General features: G+C 37.0%; 1 protein-coding gene across 2 annotated transcripts in view; it reads right to left on the bottom strand.

The window, feature by feature from the left end:
• The window catches only part of DNAH5 (dynein axonemal heavy chain 5), a 169,218-nt gene that overhangs the window by 66,031 nt on the left and 83,371 nt on the right, over positions 1-19,816 (bottom strand). For both annotated transcript variants that reach the window (XM_070942593.1, XM_070942594.1), the window contains exons 42-49: positions 17,154-17,300; positions 15,131-15,372; positions 12,521-12,697; positions 8,164-8,368; positions 6,431-6,573; positions 5,658-5,792; positions 3,965-4,087; positions 165-378 (exon numbers count right to left, since the gene is read on the bottom strand). In XM_070942593.1, the coding sequence (XP_070798694.1) occupies positions 165-378; positions 3,965-4,087; positions 5,658-5,792; positions 6,431-6,573; positions 8,164-8,368; positions 12,521-12,697; positions 15,131-15,372; positions 17,154-17,300 (1,386 nt within the window). The remainder of the gene's footprint in view (positions 1-164; positions 379-3,964; positions 4,088-5,657; positions 5,793-6,430; positions 6,574-8,163; positions 8,369-12,520; positions 12,698-15,130; positions 15,373-17,153; positions 17,301-19,816) is intronic.

Here is a 19,816-nt window from a genome sequence, read left to right as displayed (position 1 = left end):
TAGCAATTTAATAGTAATGCTGCAATTTTAAGGTATCCACTCACGCAGTGGAAGGTATTATTTACATCTCCCCTCAAATTTTTCACTTCTCTTAGCTTTTCAAAGAAAAACAAACACTAAGTGCTACCTAATGACCAATAAGACTAAAAACCACCCTGTTTTACCAAAAATCTTGTCAATGGATGGGTTAGAAGGCAAGGTGCAATTAAACACAGAAAACTGTCTCTTCAATCTCTGAGGGATGTCATTTCGTCCACCACCAGGGTGTATCATGGCAGCCAAAAACTGGATATCCACAATGTTGGTGAACTCTCCAGGTTTCTCCAAATTATAAAACCCATTTTGCTCCATCAGTTGCCTAACAATCTCATTAGTGACCTGCAAGAAAGGTTTTAGAATTAAAAACACCCAATCAACTATTTTCCAGACATCTATGTTTATACAGATTATATGCATAAAACAATGGAATGGATTTTACTGTCTCTTCTTTCCACCATAACCTTTCTAAATGATAATCCTATAATTTTCCCAATGAGTTTTTTTATCTCTGTGTAGGGACCCAGCTGGGCATATCTTTATGTCTTCCATTCTTTGGAAGAAGGACAAGCTGATGTAACCATACCCTAGTTCCAGCAGGGATATAACAGATGCAGCTCTTATCATTTCTAATCCTGATTCGACCAGAAATTGGAAGCAAGAACATCCGGTTCTCAAGAATGCCAGCAACAGAATGTACCAAACCAGAAGGCAGCAATAAAGAGATGAAGAGGTTCCTGGAACCTCAAGAGGTTCCATGGAACAGGTCTAGTCACTAATTCCTTGTTCTTTGCCACAGTCATCAGCTCTGCTTTCACAAAGCCATTTTCATTTCACATAAGTCTCCCCTTTCCGCTTGTAAAAATTATGAAGGACCCCAAAAGAGCATATGTTTGTATGGATTTATAATTTTTTACCAAATTAAAAATTAAAATTGATCTACTTGCTGCCACTACCACTTCTCATGATTGGTTGTGATTTTAATATTGCATTGTTTTTCAGCATAGGCTGCAAAATAATTTTAATTTCACAGACTCCTGAGAAGTTTTTGGGGGATCCCCAGGGATCCTAGGACCATATTTTAAGAAACACTATATTAGACAAAGTGTAAAACTTGATATGCAGTATTAAGAGCAAGCACAATCATAAGTGGATTTCCTGGTTTATGACCAACCTGTCTACTGCTGAAACCAGTCAGTCAGTCAGTCTTTCTATTTGTATGCTGCCTAATCTATTCACACTCCCAATGACTTACAACTATACAGTTAGTTAAAGCACTCATTGTAAACTACAGTAAATATAATTGATTATTAAATCCAAAACAAAATATTTTACAAGAGTCCTCCATTCCTCTACTCGCAATAAAATACCTTATGCCACCAGACTTCAAATTTTGGGCTTAGACAATTTAGTACTATGCCGACTTCGGTCTGACCTAAGTGTAGTACATAAAATTATCTGCCACAATGCCCTACCAATCAATGACTACTTCAGCTTCAACCACAACGAGCAAATAATAGATACAAACTCAAGATAAACTACTCCAAACTCGATTGCAGAAAATATGACTTCAGTAACAGAGTGGTCAATGCCTGGAATACACTACCTGACTCTATGGTTTCTTCCCCAAACCCCCACAACTTTAACCTTAAACTATCTACTGTTGACCTCACCCCATTCCTAAAAGGTCTGTAAGGGGTGTGCATAAGTGTACCAGCGTGCCTACCGTCCCTGTCCTAATATTCCTTTTTACTCTTACTCTTTTCATGTATTCAAATTATGTTTATACTTTTACCTGTTATCTTATATATACTTGACAAATAAATAAATAAAATAAAAAAATCATATAACTAAATAATAATCCCACCATTCTTTAGTTTGTATATAGAAAAAGGCCGTCAACCACTAAAGGTCCCATGGAATAATGTGCTTTTTATTACCATCTTAAAGATCACCTTGGGGCCCAGTTTGGAATAGTCAAAAACTGTTCCTGAGATGAATATAGTAGATGAATCAAGAAAGTTAGGTTATAAAACACTTTTTTTCTATTTGATTTTCACCGATTACAAAATACAATCTATTTTGACTAGACGCTATCTATTTGGGTTTAAAAAGGAGTTCTGTTTAATGCAGCACACATCCCACTTGTACCATTCCTGGATGGCTTTACATCATCATAAATATCTATTATTTATGGATGGGAAGGAATAGGCTCAGGCTCAACCCATCCAAGACCGAGTGGCTGAGGTTTCCGACGTCCCGATATAGTCAGTTGGTGCCATCACTGACTATTGGGGGGGCGAATCATTGGCCCCCACGGAGAGGGCGCGCAACTTGGGTGTCCTCCTGGATTCACGGCTGTCTTTAGAAGAGCACTTGACAGCCATGACCAGGAGGATTTTTCATCAGGTTCGCCTGATTCGCCAGTTGCATCCCTTTCTGGATCGGGACTCCTTACGCACAGTCACTCATGCCCTCGTCACCTCCCACCTGGACTATTGTAACACTGTCTACATGGGGCTCCCCTTGAGGAGCACCCGGAGGCTCCAATTGGCACAGAGTGCGGCCGCGCGGGTGGTAATGGAAGCGACATGGCGTTCCCATGTAACACCCCTCCTGCACGAGCTGCACTGGCTCCCGGTGGTCTTCCGGGTGCGCTTCAAGGTTTTGGTTACCACCTTTAAAGTGCTCCATGGCTCAGGACCTGGGTACTTGTGGGACCGCCTACTACCACCAATAGCCTCCCACCAGCCGGTACGCTCTCATAGAGAGGGGCTCCTTCAGGTGCCGTCGGCCAAACAATGTCGACTGGCGGCCCCCAGGGGGAGAGCCTTCTCTATGTGGGCACCTACTATCTGGAACGAGCTCCCCCCGGAGATACGGAGGATCCTGGATCTGCACACCTTCCGCCTCGCTCTAAAGACCTTTTTATTTCCCCAGGCAGGCCTGGCCTAACTTTCTCCCTCTTTTTAAACATTTTTAATATTTTTAAATATTTTTTAGTATTTTTAATATTCAAAGTTTAAATTTGTTTTAAATTGATTGGGTTTTAAATCTGTCTGGGCCAAACTATTTAATTTGATTTTATCTCTGCTTTTTAAGTTTTGTATGTATGTATTTTATTATTGGCTGTTCACCGCCCTGAGTCCTTCGGGAGTAGGGCGGTATATAAATCAAATAAAAGTAAAGTAAAAAGTAAAGTTATTGCCCCCATTAGGCAACACAGTCAATGATCCTGCTATAACACTGAGAATTTGAGGGATGCAATTTCTTAGTGGCATGACTCCTGCCTCATCAAATATTTTTTTGTCTGTCTCCATCACTGTAGCTGGTAAATTGCTGTAGTGCCACAATAGTTTCACATTAATCTTCTAAGATTGAGCAGAAAGGCGATGTTGATACTTACCCTCACATGTTTTTTTCATTTCAAATTTGCCACATAAAACTTCAAAATGAAGAAAGGATAGGATTAGAGCAGGGTACTGGCTTGGTATCTATTTATGCTCTCCATTATTGGTCAGATAGAGGCAGTACTGGTTAGCTATAAAAAGCTGCAGGCGTAAGAAGTTAGGTCAAGCACGAATCTTTCTGAAATTATTTTGAGGGTTTGTAAGCGAATGATAGGTGTAGACATACTGAATAACTATGCCTATAAAAGCCCATGAGTAGTATTTTATTATCATAAAGGTAGAAACACAAGTCCCAGTGAGAAACTTTGTGATTCTCTTAAACCTTAGCAAACTACCCAAATTAATCTGAGATGTTTGTCATTCAGAATAAAATCAGAAATTATTCTCCGCTGGCATATAAGGAACTCATGCATTATTAACAAATCTGAGCAAAATGTTAATCCTGATCTTAACTACAGTACTTCTCAAAGTCAAAATGTTTCATTGAGCGATGTAAAGAATTGATGCAAGTATCTGACCTGATCTCCCCATTCATTGATTACAGGCATATTCACATCATCTATGAAAACCGTCATTTTCTTTCCTGCGGGAGGACCATACGTTGTGCCCATGCGCTTGTCCACATAGCTTTCTATTGTGCGCTGCAAGAAACATATGTGTTTATAAAATAACTTGCTGTAAGCATCTTTTCATAATCACTAAAGGAAAGGCTGTGTGTTCTGCAAACTGTTGCTTAGAGCTAAAGAACTTCAAGCAACTATATGAAGAAATGTAATATACAATTAAAAATCCTTAAGTCAGTAAATATTGAGACTCCAATAAAAAAAATAAAATATTCCTGGTCAGTTCGGATATTAAAAGTCATCCCTGCTTCAAAGGGTTGAACAGAACAATCCCATATTCCAAAAGTGAGGGGAACAAGGAGAAAGGAATTTTGCCATTACCTGCTCTGAAAGAAGAAAAGACGACACAACACAAAATCTCTTCTGCCAGTAAAAGTTGTAGAGATAAATGATTCTCAAGTGGCACACAAACATCAAGGGATACTAACTTATACTACATACTGCCCTCTTCTGGTGAAATTGACAGAGTGGTTATTAGTGTCAAGATATTTACTTCGAAAACAAATCATCCCATTTAAATTAATACGAGAAACATCTTGCAAAGGTCTATGATGTTCCATTCCAGGCATGATAGTGTTACCTTCGTTTATTGTAAGACTGCCTGAATGTTCAGTCAACATATCTAAGGCAGAATTAGTGGAATTAAAATATAGAACTGTACTCTAAGGCTGCAATTCCAAAATTATTTGGGAGATATCTATTTTAACTCAATTCAATTCATTTTACAATGGACACACGGATAACCCTCAACTTACTAGTTCATTTAGTGACCATTCAAAGTCACTGAAAAAAGTGACTTATGACCATTTTTCAACCTACGGCCTTTGTAGCATCCCGATTATCATGTGATCAAAATTCAGATGCTTGGCAACTGTTTCATATGTTGCTGTGCCCCAAGGTCATGTAATCACCTATTGCAACCTTTTGACAAGCAAAATCAATGAGGAAGCTGGATTCACTTAACAACCATGTTACTAGCTTATCAACTGCAGTGATTCACTTAACAACTGTGGCAAGAAAGGTCATAAAATGGGGCAAAACTCATTTAACAAATGCCTCAGCTAACAACAGAAATTTGGGGGTCATAACTCGAGCACTATCTGTACATATAATTGTATTGCATGTGTACTTTTGAAGATAAAAGTATAAATAAAAGTATAATTTTTGGAACTATTGCACTATGGATTTGGCCAACGTATGATTCCTGAAAGACTTCTGAATATCTTTTACATAATGCACTTTATTATTTATTGCGCAAATGATTTAAGGAGGTGAACGAGATTTTATTTTCTTAAATGTAACAATAAAGCTATAAGTTACCTGAGAAAATGAAAACCATGTGCAAGTCTCAAAATATAGAAATTTTATGAAATTTAACATATGAACAAGAAAGGAATGGTTTCTCCAAAAAATGTCCAATTTATTATCAAAGTCAAAAGAACCACCGGAAATAGCAAACTGTGAACATTTGAATCTCTACTACTTATTCAAATATTTTTAATTAATTTTTATTCTGGTATATTTTCAATGAGTTACAAAGTTACCTCTGTTTCTGTATGAAAGAAAAAAAAAATATGCTAAGTTTCACCTGAAACATGAAAGGAGTGGTTGCTGATGAAAAGTTAAGGCTCTTAGCCATGTGATTTTCAGGATTATATTTTGACATGTATCCTTTGATGATGACAGTCTTAGCAGTCCCTTGTTCACCAATTAGCAGAACAGCCTGAAGATGAAAAGAGAATTCAAATGATTTTAGGGATATGAGAGTCAAAAGTAGTGATAAAGCTCAGATCTCAAAACTGTTTCAAATAATGAAGAAACAGATCATTCTTTGTAGTATGGTGCATCCATAGCCAAAATAAAATTAGTTCTACCAACAATATTAATATTGTAACACAAAAATAGGTTTTGTGAGTTTAATAAACAAATGATTTGTTACATTCTTCATGTGGAAAATAAAGGATAGAATATTTACAGATTATTACTGATAGAACTGTTTTAATCTTGAAGTGGAGCAAAACCATCAGGACAGTCTAGAGGCAAAACTTTAAAAATGAAAGACAAAAAACAAATAATGAAAGCATCCTAAAAGTTAAAAGATGGATTAGAGTGAACTTCAAAACAACAAATAGAATAATCCAGAAAAGTTGCGAACCGGTAGTAAAGGTAAGTTGAACCCACCCCTGATGAGAACATTCAAATTGCTAGTGAGCTTCAAAGATTTATTTGTGGCTGTAGACATTTGATCCTTACCCAGTTCATAATTAACAGTCTAATAGCAATTCCAGAAGCATTTTAAAATGAAGTCACTGTCTCATTAAAGCACTGCTAGCATCTCAGTATGGAACAGGAGAATATTACCTTGCCTTGTTTTGCAATTGTATGAATAAGGAAATCAGTTCTGACGTTGTCAACATTTGGAACCAAAATAGAGCCATATTCTGGAGTACTGTTAGTAGGATACACATATTCTTCAACACATGTATTCCAGTGCATCCAATTACCTAGCCAGAAAAAAATAATTTCTAGAAATTATTTTTCTAGAATTCAGACAGCAATCTATCTGAACTTTAAGTTAAAGTAAGGGTCTTATTGTAATTTTATGTCTTATTAGTTGTTCAAAGTAAAATGGAAATGCAACCAAGTTAAAGCACCATCTTTGTCCATAGTAAACCCTAGCAAAATGATTGAAATGTATAATTATGGGACAAATAACCTATCCAAATATTAAGTAAAAAATAAAAGAAAATAATTGTATAAAATATAAATAGAATTTTCTCCAACTTGTCTGCTATTTAATTAATGTACTGTGTCTATATTTAATTAGCACATAAGAAGACATTTAGGAATTAGTTTGATAGAACTTTTAAACATTTTCCTCATTTAAATCAATATAAGTATAGAAGAAAAACCTAGTGCCAGTTTAGTTAATTTTTAAAAATAGCCAATGTAAAGCCATTCAGAGGAATGGCACAGGTTGGCAGAGTTCCCATATTTCAGGTTTAGAAAAAGGTACTCCGAATAACTGATTGTTTATAGCATGTAGAACATGTTGCACAATGTATTCATTTGTTTCCTCTGCCAAAGTGAAAAATGAAAAAAAGCAACATTTAATGATCATTGCTTATTAAATCTGGTCTTTCCTATCATAGCTGATTGCAGTTGCAGCACATTTTTGCCACTTAAGCATACATTTAAATAATTGTTTTCTCTTTCTCTCTCACGTAAAACAAATCAAACAGCAGTCCTTATCATCCAAACCACAGCCTCACCTCTCATGATTCATAGAAAACAGCAATTCTATTTATATGTTTGCTGGCCACTCTTCTTTGTTCCAATCAGAAAAAGCAGGACAAAGCATTCTTCCCAGAGACTGGGAAGGCCTATTCATTCTTTCTTATTACTGTCTGAGACGTTATCACTGCCACCACTGTCAGAATCTTGGATTTCTGGATATATTTTTTCTACCAAGCCAGTGAAGTTCAGCTGTAGAAACTGAGTTTATTAAAAAGCCCCTAGGAAATATATCCTTGCAGTTTACCCAACAGTAGGTCAAAGATGCCTTCTATCTCACCAATTTAGAACTAACTTAGCAAAACACAGGGCAAATGAAATAGAACTTAAAATGATTGACATTGGCTTATGTAGAATGTGTAACCTTTACATGTAGAGAGGAAGAGGGAGGCAATCACATTAACTTCCCCTCAATCTCAATCAACAGTCATCACATCTCAGTGCAGAGGACTATTAACACTGGACAGCTGGAGAGCTGAAGTGTGTGGACATTCTCCTTATACCATAGTTTTAGACATCATATGTGTCTTCTATAAGCAGAAGGTTATGAAGAGGATAGGAACAGCAATTACATAAACTCTACTGCTCCTTTCATAAACTTCTATAGGGTTTTGAGTAACTGAAGGTTATAGAAGTATACAGTAGGTATTTTAAATGCTGAAGCTTCTTTGATTCAAGAAATGAAATCATTATTAAATAAATTGCAGTGGAAGGTCTCAAATTATGAGAGATGATCTAGCTGCATTATATAATCTAGACCTTTTTGACAATAAGCCATAGCTTTTTGAGAGTTCACACACCATCGTTGGTAACATAGTAGTCGAACATCGTGTCTTCACTTCCTTCTGGGATGTTAGGAAGATCAAGATTTATAGTTTCATGACTACGAAGCCAGTGCTCCAACTTCCAACGGTCTTCCAATTCCAGTAATGCCCCAACACTCCACATCAGGGAGAATATGTACAATCTTTCCAGATATTCTGCAGTGATTTCCACACCTTGGTCCTAAGTAAAGAAACACAATGATTTTAATCACTGAGCTATTCTGAATTAAGAAACATTTAGAAAACATACTTTTTCAAGGATTGGACAGTTGGTATATTTTTAAGTAGCAGACAACGTTGAGTAAAGAGAAGACAAGACTGAACCACACTATACCCTAATATGAATGCAGCAGTCAGGATTCAACATGTAACATACAATAGATATCAGAAGCTTCAAAAATACATTAATAACATCTGCTTGTATAGAGGCAATATGTTATTCATTTTTATAACTTAATAGCATAATTTATATCAATTGATTCAGCCAATGTAAGATAAGGCTAATTTGAAGTTTCATTAGCTTTTTTTTTCTTTTAAAATTCAATTTTATGGTCAAATCTTTAATTGAAAAATAAAAACTTTAAAGGGAAATGTTATTTGGATTTTAAACATTAAGACAATGCCTTTTTGCCACTACTTTAATCTCAAACATCTTTTTAGAAAAGGTTTATTGCTGGAAAAAAATAAGAGATTATAGGAGCCCTAATGGTGTTAACTCGCAAAGCATCCCTGGCCTGCTCTCAAGTTGCCATAGGCCAGGGGGCCATAGGAGGGATGGGAAACCAGAGAAATGGCACAGCAGCCAAAGATAGATGCATATTCCATGCTAATCTCTCTCAAGACTGTATCCCAGGGTTAGCTACAGCAGCCAAAGGGGAGTGACCTCTACAACCTGCGAAATTGTTCCGTTGGGAATGTGATTGATGACACACCATGGGGGGAGGGGGGAAACAGGGTCATAATTGGAGCGTAAATTACATAGGGCCAGAGCTGGCTTCACTTGGGAACGTGGCGACATGAAGTTCCTAATAAATAACTGGATTTCTTTTGAAGTTTGGCTCAAGACTCATGATTTAATTAGGGCATCCATCTGGAACCCTGACAAATGGTTAATGATTTATACTTTCACATAAGATCAGGCACTAGAAAAGAATGCATAAAATTTAATATTTCTGATGGACGACAACTAAGAAATTGTTGGTAGAAGAAGTAATAGGATGAGGTGCACCAAACATGAGAAGCAGCACAGCAGTCTCTCTTACAGTCTAAAGGCACCTTTTCAGAACGCTCCAACTGGAAATTGCTATATTATGGTCTCCTTGCAATGAGGACACCATTAATTTTTGTAAATTATAAATGCTATTATATTTCAGAGAGTTTTATCTGCTAACCATGGTAAGAAAGGATAAAATAAGATCCATTAACAGCAAGATCAAAGCTGATCAACTTCTTTTATTGGATCTGTGTTTTACTAAAATTTTGAAAATCAACTTAAATATTTTGTGTCTTATGTAATGCAGGATGTCGAAAAATATTTTTGCAACATATTTTGATCAATCACACTGTCATAATGATCACAATTATTTCAGAGGCCTCAAAACAGTACAAACTTTCACAATTTGGGAACTGTTTTTTCTAACACCATCTTAAAAACTACGATTAACTCCTTATGTAGACAAAAGATTCATTATATGAGACAACTGAATGGATTTGGAACAATAGTATGTAAAGGCAAGCAATTATCTACTATTAGCTCAGCAAGATTTTCACCTTCTGACTTTCTTTTTAATAAGGAGATGCTTTAGTTATGGTCTTGAAATAAAAATACTACGTCATAGACATAAATGAATTTACAATTTCTTTCAACATCAATGTTCTTGAAGATATTCCAATAATGTAATTATGCATGAAGTAACTCTTAAGTTACTCTTGCAGTCCATGAAACTATTCCACAAGAGCATATGCTCATTATTCTGGAGAAAAAGATTTCAGACTTTTTCATAGAACTATGTGCTAATGCAGTGCAGCAATAAATCATCATACTCATGAGTCTGATGACAAGTTTTAGGCTGATGAGAGCAAAGATAATTGATGAATGAAGTGTCATGAATTCCATCAGGCATTAACACTGTATTAGCAAGATAAGGAGATTTCACCTGATAATTTACTATGATTTTGTAGATGCCTGCATCACTATGAGTTCATGCTGAACAGAATAATTTACTGCTATACCATCGTGAATAAAAACATTCTAATGCTATATTTATTCTAAATCTAATGGTATCTCCCTTCTTTTAATCCCAAATTTGGCAGATAAATATAACTTTGTTTTGTTATGCATGCAGGCTAAATGTAGTGGGATAACTGATTCAATATAGGAATGAACTAAACATATTATTTCATGTAATCCATCATATTGCTTTTAATATACATGGCCATGGTACACCCCAGATTTATCTATGAATATGATGTTGTTAAAACATATTAAGTTAGCTGTCTGTCTAAAAGCTAGTATGATGCATTGATTCTCCCTAAGGTATTGAATTCTGGATGGGTCACTCTCAGCCCTAGACTGGAAAATCAAAACTCATCCATTCACAAATCCATACCAGAAAAATCTGTTATAGTCTATATAGCCATCAATAAATACACCTTCATCCTGTAGTTGGTGGATTTCAAATAATTATTTTTAAAAATGGTGCCACAAGGAGGATACAAATACGAAGTATTATTAGTAACACTTGACATATTACAAGAGCCACTTAAAAAAGAGTACTGACTCTAATTATAGAAAATTAATCAAAGAACTTTTGAGAAGAAAATTAAATGTAGGAACATAATTAAAGCCATAAACACTTGGACTGTTCCAATAATTCAATATATTACCGGTATAATTGATTAGGCACAAGCTCAATTAGATAGTCTTCATAGGGAAACAAGAAAATTAGTGACTATGAATCATGCTTTTCACCCAAGAAGCAATGTTGACAAACTCTATTATGCCACTGGGAGAGATTTGCTCAAAGTAAAACAAACACTGAAAGAAGAAAAACACTTCTTGAATGATTTTAACATGCACAGTAAGTAATATCTATTGGTAGAAATTTGTAAAGAAAAACTACTGAAGACTGCAAAATAAAAACAACACTATAAAGCAGAATCGATTGGAAATATAAATCTTGTGTGTGTGTGTGTGTGTGTGTGTGTGTGTGTGTGTGTGTGTGTGTAGAGAGAGAGATTGCTAAAAGAAAATCAGGTACAAAATGTCTTGGCTATTGGTTGAAAAGTAAAATTTGGTAGAAAAGTAAAAAGAAAAAAAAGATTGAAGAAATAACCATGGCAGCATAAGAACAGGTTACAAAAACAAATATGATACAGAATATCAATTACAGATAGCTCTACTTTAGCCACTGCATTGGATAGCAACTGCAAATGCAACAATAATAAATTCATTTTCCTACCAATGAGCATATTTATCACAATAAAAGCCTTCAGTGTGAAAAACTGATTAAGTTCTGGTCAGTTTTAGGCACCAGCTGGAAGGTTCTAATCCAGGAGTGTCAAACTTGCGGCACACGGGCCAGATGCATCACACACAGGCCACGCCCACCCCAGCTCCACAAAGGCAAAAAAAGTCATGATACATCATGCGATGTCATGAGACACAATCAAGTTTGACTTAATTAAGTCACAGGGCTGAGTTTGTAAACTTATAGTTAGCACTTTTCACTCTATGTCAGGGATCCCTAACCTCTGGGTGTAGCTCACTAATGGGCTGTGAGCTGTTTGCAACCAGGCTACAGAAACAGCAGGCGAGCATATTTGAGTGCACACATATCCTCACTTGTGCAAGCAGCAGGCAAGAGCATGCATGCGCACTCCATTTGCTTGAGGGCTGGCACACGTGCACATCCCTTGCAAAAATGGAGCCACGTGTGCATGTGTACTTGCCGGCCACTCATGCGTAACCAAACCCTCACCCCTCCGCTGGTCCGCAAAGCTGGAAAGGTTAGGGAACTCTGCTGTATGGGCACTCTGCACTGCAGAGAAAAGTGGCTCAGGAAGAGATTGCATTTAAGCAATCCATCTGCCTTGTCAGAGGGCAACCCCCTTCCCTGGGGAAGATAAACAGGCTCTTTATTAAAAATTATAAATGAAAAGAATAAAAGTATATTAAAAAAAACCTCTATCTTGCTTGGATCTGATTAGTTACTGATAGTTCCATGATTCCCATGCTTTTGATTAGAACTTGTGACAATCATCACCATCATCATCATCATCATCATCATCATCATCATCATCATCAATCTGTCTGAACAACATAAATGATTACCTTGCAGGGAATAAGGCCCTGAAGCATATTAATGCTCTGCATTATCACAAAGGCTTCTAGCATCTCAATCTTGTATTCCAAGGACTGAATACTAAACCGGTAAAGGTCTGGAAAGGACGCGGTGTACAATTGACGCAAAATCTCTGCTTCCTGTGGAGAACGCCTCTTCAGAAAACCCTGTTAGAATTGAAAGCAAATCACCCTGAGACTTTTGAAATTATTATCCAAATTTACCAGATTGAGCAACTAGACTTTAGTTTCAATCCTCTCGTTTTAATTTTCTAGAAAAAAAATTACATTTCTCATCAAAACATTTTGTCTGGGCAAGAGAATAATTGTCTATACTTGAGGCAAATGTTTTATCTTATCTGCTTCCCTGATAGGCGACAGTATGATGGTGAAGATTAGCGTATCAGATGCCATTTTTATATTGGTTAAAACATTTAATGAAAACATCAAATACTAAAAGATGTCAATGGTGAATCTAAGTTGGAACACAGTAAATGAATGAATTGAGCAACATTTTGAGAAAGAACAAAAAGTTGTGTAGTAGGTGCAAAGTCAATCTATGAGAGAGATATTTCTCTAATTCTGACTCCATTAAAGTACTAACTGTATTTCTGAATGATTGTTCTTGAGTTCATTTCTATTGATTTTATACTCTATTTTTCTAGTCAAAGAAGTCCTAAAGGCAGCTGAAAACTTTTTAAAAATTTGCGCATGCCGGTCATCTAGTCACAATGCAGCCAACATATGGACAACTGTTGTCCTATCTGCTTAACTAATTTCAACATAATAACCTTTTACTGAAGTCTTCACTTTTGTTGCAGGAGCCATCAGACTACTACTGTGGATAAGGGCAAATTTATCTTCAATTTCTTCCTCATTTTGGGGGGTGGAAACCAATTCCTATGGAGTTGCCAACCCTTGGCTGGCTAAGATTGATGAAACATAATTCTAGATGTCTGTCAGTGCCTTACAAAAATTTACTGCTTGGTAGCCTGATCTTTACACTCATTTAGCAGTCTCCTCTCCCTCATATTTGCCATGAGAGTCATCTCTCCTTTTTTCTCTTTTCTTAATGTCCTGACCTTCCAAATTGATTTGCAGTTGTCCCTATCAGGTTCTTTTCCTCCCTTCTCATGTCCTCCTGCTTAGTCATTTATCATATTACTCATCCCAATAATTCAATACTCTCCTTTACCACGTACAACTATTTCTGTTCCCAACAGCCAGATCTGCTGGTGGAAAAAAATGTGTACTAAGATCTTCTTCCACATGCTAGCTGATTAGATTGCCATGTTCTCCTGTTGTTCTGAATGCTGCAGTCTCATCTCCTGGTGGTGGGGCATACTGTGTACTAATGACAATTTCTATAACTTTGGCACTGATTAAAATCCTTTAATGCAGGGGTCTCCAAAGTTGGCAACTTTAAGACTTGTGGACTTCAACTCCCAGAATTCTGGGAATTGAAGGCCACAAGTCTTAAAGTTGCCAAGTTTGGAGATCCCTGCTTTAGTGTTTGCCTCATTGGTAAACACTAACTTAGGTACATAGCTCATTAACCATGGGGTAAGATTCCCTAACCCTAACCCTATATTCAGTTCCTTTTCAAGCTTGGAAATCTGTGGGCAGGCTCGTTGAACATTCCTGCCTCTCATCTTATAACCTTTCCCAGACTAATTTGGTGAAGGCAAAGCTGAGGTTACATAGTAGGAATACATATGCAGGAATACAATGAAAGGTGAAGCAAGGTAGTATTAGAGGCACACTGAAGTTGTGAATATTACTCCTTTTCAGAAGGCCTTCTAATTATATGATGATGTTTACATAGTATCATATCAGAAATATGTGTAAAACATAGGAAACGGAGTTATGTATTTGTGTCATAAGGGAGCAGAAAGATGTCCCTTCCCATACACAGCTGATGTGGGGAGGAAGTCAACATGAGATAATATTTTACATGCCACCCAAACTCTTTAGAAAATGACTAAATGATCCTGTCAAGCTCTTCACAACAATTAAACTGGGTTGAATGTCAGATCACAGATAAAATGAGTTCCCAGTAGATCAAGAACCTGATCTAACCTCATTAGTACGGTTGCCCTTCTAGGAAGAGACAATGGCACCAGACTGAAAATCTGAAGATATGAAATACATTTTAAGACTTCAAAATTGATCATCAGTATTTTGAATTGGGAGATACAACAAACACTAGAATCCCTAACTGATTAAGAATAATCAGTTGTATAGCATGTTACAGTAATTCACCATAGAGGTCACCAAAATATGGATATGGTGATCATATTCCTATAGAAGAATCTTGTACCAGAGTTGATAATGACTTCACTTAGAACATATGGCTTAGAACTTAGAACATATAAACATATGTTTAACGTTAAGATGGTTAGTAGTTGACATTATTGGTATTTAGTAGCTAAACCACTGAAAGTAATGGCTGTGGAAGTGCATACACCAATTTATTAGAAAGCTAAATGTATATTCAGAGTATGTTACAGATTTTTCTATAATTGCATTCATAACCTAATTTTTAACAGTCTGAAAGCGATCCATGATACAAACAGTTTGAACTCATGAAAGCAAATATACCTCAAGAACAGGGCTCCAGTTGAGAACAGATGAGCTCATAAATACCATGCCATTCCTTGACACTGTTGCAGGAGAAGCATTGTCAATATTATGAGGCTCAAAAACAATTTTACAATTTGGTGCCATAGGGATCCGATCTCCATTCGCCAGGGTTAATGTTTTGTTATCATCAAGCACTGAGTTCAGATTTTCAATCCAAATGGCATCAACAGGACCATCAAGTACTATCCAGATGTGTTCCCCTATACCCAAAGAGGGAAAACATTTCTTGTAAGAGAACATTTTGTGATACAATCATTTTCCTCATCATAGAATAGGTATGAATATGAATAAAAAACAGAAACAACATCGATTAATGTGCTGTGTGATATTTATAATCAACTTCTCAAGTAGCTCTAAAGATCAATGGATGATCTTAGACAAGTTCCTACTTAAATTTGGAGAAGTGAAATGCAGAAAAGCCTCATTTAAATCATTTCTTTCTTTGGCTCTCTCCAGCAATTCTGAAAAGCACAAAAGGAGTATTCTATTTAACAGTAATAGATTCTATTTAGTAGTAATAGATTTCTCAAAGCAAGTAATATGCTGGGGAAACATTACTTACAAGATACTTGACATTTTTATTTTACATGTAAAGCCCTTGACAGGTGACACCTAAGCAATAAAAAGTCATCCTCCTATTCTCTTTCCTCATTTGTCAAAGCTGCCATTCAGCAATTTTGATAACTGCTTCTTTTGCACTCTCTTTCCTAGTCTGAGAGGACAAAAAGTATCCATACATAGTGAGCAGGCTAAGGATGCTAATAAAATATGATGTTTAAACTTGGGGTGGGGGTGGGGGTGTGAAATGCAGAGAAGAGTAACTAAGATGATTAAAGGCCTGGAGACTAAAACTAAGACTAAAAGAAATGACTAGGGGTGACATGACAGCAGTATTCCAGTATTTGAGGGGCTGCCAAAAAGAAGAGGGGGGCAACTTATTTTCCAAAGCACCAGAAGGCAAGACAAGAAACAATGGATGGAAACTAATCAAGGAGAGAAGAATCTGGAATTAAGGAGAGACTTCCTAAAAGTAAGGATAATTAACCAGTAGAACAGCTCAGTGTTGAAATCCAATTTTTTTTACTACCGGTTCTGTGGGCGTGGCTTGGTGGGCGTGGTGTATTGGGCGTGGAAGGGGAAAGGGAAGGATATTGCAAAATCTCCATTCCCACCCCACTCTGGGGCCAGCCAGAGGTGGTATTTGGCGGTTCTCCGAACCACTCAAAATTTCCGCTACCGGTTCTCCAGAACCTGTCAGAACTTGCTGGATTTCACCTCTGGAACAGCTTGCCTTCAGAAGTTGTGGATGCTTTATCACTGGAGGTTTTTAAGAAGAGACTGGACAGCCACTTATCTGAAATGGCATAGGATCTCCTGCTTAAGTACGACTAGAAGACCTCCAAGGTCCCTTCCAGATTCTATTCTATTCTATTCCATTCCTTTCCATTACAAGGTTGCTTGTAGCCTATGGGGCTGAAAATGTTGCCTAGCCTTGCTACAAAAACTTGAGGGTTATCCATGAATTTAAGAATTTATTTCTCATCTGCACATTTATTGGCAATTCAGGTATCTAACACAAGATATTACAAATTATTGTAATAATCAGATAAATACAGCAACCAACTAGAATAGAGGTATACTTTCCAGATCAGCAGGTCATTCTCCTCGCAATAACCCAACTATGTGGTCTGTTGATAGCTTTGAAGTACAATTTTCAGTATTCTCAGCCATTACCAATTATATGAGATTATTATATTTATAGTGACATCAAGGGAGCCGAAGATGGTAACCTTTGCTCCAAACTCAACCCTGTCTGCTATTGCAATTTCTCCTCCATAATATGCTCCCATGAGCCTCCTTAACTTTCAGACTAGGATGGCTCTATTAATATTATAACAAATGAGAGGAATGAGGAGAATAACTGGATTTTTTCCTGTGAAAGGAATAATCAAATATAACTCTAGCAATTATAATATAGTACCCTTCTTGGCTCTCAAAGTTTTCCTCCAAAGGGTGGAGAATATCCCATCTGTCCAGTCATTGGTTGCAACATCAAGGCGTCCAAACATCTGAGGTGCAGTGATGGCCTTTGGATTCATTCTCATTTCACGGTGGGGTTGGCCACAATCTGTACATGCCAAAGGGAAGATCCATTTGAAATCATTGCTACAGTAGTATAGCATTATATCAATTGGTGGATTTTAGTCTTTGAATTTGATAGTGTAAAAACATTCTGTGCGGTTGCAATGTTAAAGTTATTCATGGTATATTGCAGCCTTCTCTTAACTGAATATTGTTCATTTATTTTCAGCCATATTAAGGGGGAAATTCAAACTGAAAATAAAGGAATCCTCTAAGTTTTAACTTGCTACTTGCTGAATTTTTTTCTTCAATCTTAGATTTCCAGGTGATATTAGTTTACAATTTACATTTGCTTTCATCAATATAAATGTCATGCATTATGGGAATTTTAGTCCAATAATATCTAAGATAAACTTGTTTTAGCTTTGTTCTTTAAGTACAAGAATTGTATTGGGCGATCAACATAAGAAATGATTTGTGTTTTGCACTTGTAACTTGAAGTTAACAAAGCATGTTAAATAAGCATATACATTTACACACATTTGCATGCCTTTTATGAACATATACATTTTTGTATTGAACATTATTAAAAGAAGCATTAAACTGCTTCAGGCATTGTACACATGTAGGCATTCACCACAGTTAATCTCTTCTTTGTTCATTTTAAGCAGGGAGACTTGCTGTCCCCTCCTCACCATAATGTTACCTCTAACAAATTTCACTGCAATTAAATTGGTTTTTTTAAAAATATCTTTAGATCTAACATTTACAGATTTTGTACAGCAAAGACCCATTAGGTGGTAGTTATTACCAATTAACACTGGCTAGCTCTTTGGATTGGAAGGAAATAATACGTTTGAAGCATGTGGGCCATTCTTGCTGCAACTGTTGGCAACTGATTAAAGCAGTTTTGTCATTTCCTGGGGTTGGATGGTCGTTCCCTGAAGCTACAATGCAATTTCAGGAAAAGACACATTTGGCTTAAGAAGTTAGCAAAAGGTGCTGCACGTGCTCCCAAGTATCCTTACCCCTTTTGATCTGAAACACTGCATAACCCTTCTACAAGTAAATACCTTAAAATCTATTATCTCACTTAGGTAGCACAGGATTCCAGGCTTCAAAGTCAGATGCTCAGCTAGCACACAAAACTGTTAGCTGAACCCTTGGCACTGTGATGTCAGCAATGAAGTCACTACAACCTCTGGGGAGATACAAAGCTTTCTAACATCAGTGGTCTACTTCAGTGGTCCCCAACCCCCGGTCCGCGGACCGGTGCCGGGCCGTGGAGTACCTGGCACCGGGCCGCGCAGCGGCCGGGGGACATAAACGCTGCAGCGCAAAGGCTCCTGGGCCGTGCGCAATGGGCCGTGCGCAAAAGCTCCTGGGCCGTGCCCCCACCCCTGCGCGCGCTCAGTGGGCCGCGGCGATAAAAAGGTTGGGGACCACTGGTCTACTTCTCTCCATGGCGGGTAAGTTTTAAGAGAGGAAGGAGAGGGCTAGGAGACGGGGGTGGGGGGGCGGACTGTTTCAACAAATAATTGAAGAGGAAAGGATTTAAACTGTTGCTAAAACAGTATTAAATAAAAAGCATGTCTATTCTGATACATGATGGTTCAGGGAAGAGAAAAGAGAAAAAAGAACTCTTCCTTTGCTTTAGCAGCCATTTCCTAAACAGTCAAATGGCCTTTCTTTTTGCCATCAAATTTTCATTAAGTGTTTCTCACTTTGAAATCTCAGCTGACTGCTGAACTCAGGGTGTGCCAAACCCAGTATTACTCATAATATTCCTCTTTCAGCATCAGATTTCCTGTGCACCATGAACCACTTACTGTTCAGATTTACTTCCAGAAAATTACGAATCATCCCCAGGATGGTTGGCTAAAAGCATCCTTGGAGAAAATAACACTATCTTTGGGTGTTGCATTTTTATATTCCTATGCCTTGATCGTACTTTTACATTTAAAAAAAAAACTTTGGAATTATTATTCAAATAATTTTCTTTAATCCTGTCTTTATAACTGTCAATTAGCAATTCAATGCATATAAAATAAGTGCAAGTGATTTTGGAAACTACCTCTGGATGACCAAAACATATGAACCCTGTTTAAATACAGCTTATTTGAGTAGACCAAGAATACAGATAGCAAAGCCACTCGTGGAAGACAGCCATGCTTGCTAATTTTCTATCCTCTGTGGCATTGTGCTAATGAAACAGCTTTGCAATGAAACTCACTTCATGGTCAGGCTTACCTCACGCTACTACTCAGCAGTAAGTTGTATAGCTTTTTCCTCTGCAGACTTTTAAAAAATATTTTCGTTAGAATATTGGCAGGGATCAGACAAAGAATTCTGTGATCCTAACTATGCTCACTGCCTGTGGCCCATAACAATAATTTAGATAATTTAGTTTTGTGGCAATATTCTAGCATTACAAGGGCCTCGGAGACAGAAGTCATTGAAAAATGTGGTGTATCTAAAACAAGCTGTAGAAAAATAGAAAAAATGTGTTTCGTAAGGTGCAGTTTATTGTGATGTGTGAACAAGCAACACACATATTCTCTG

This window comes from Pituophis catenifer, unplaced genomic scaffold (genome assembly GCF_029215685.1).
Source record: "Pituophis catenifer annectens isolate HBS135680 unplaced genomic scaffold, rPitCat1.0.hap2 SCAF_3, whole genome shotgun sequence".
Lineage (NCBI taxonomy): Eukaryota > Metazoa > Chordata > Lepidosauria > Squamata > Colubridae > Pituophis > Pituophis catenifer.
This window is presented reverse-complemented; position numbering and strand designations above follow the sequence as displayed.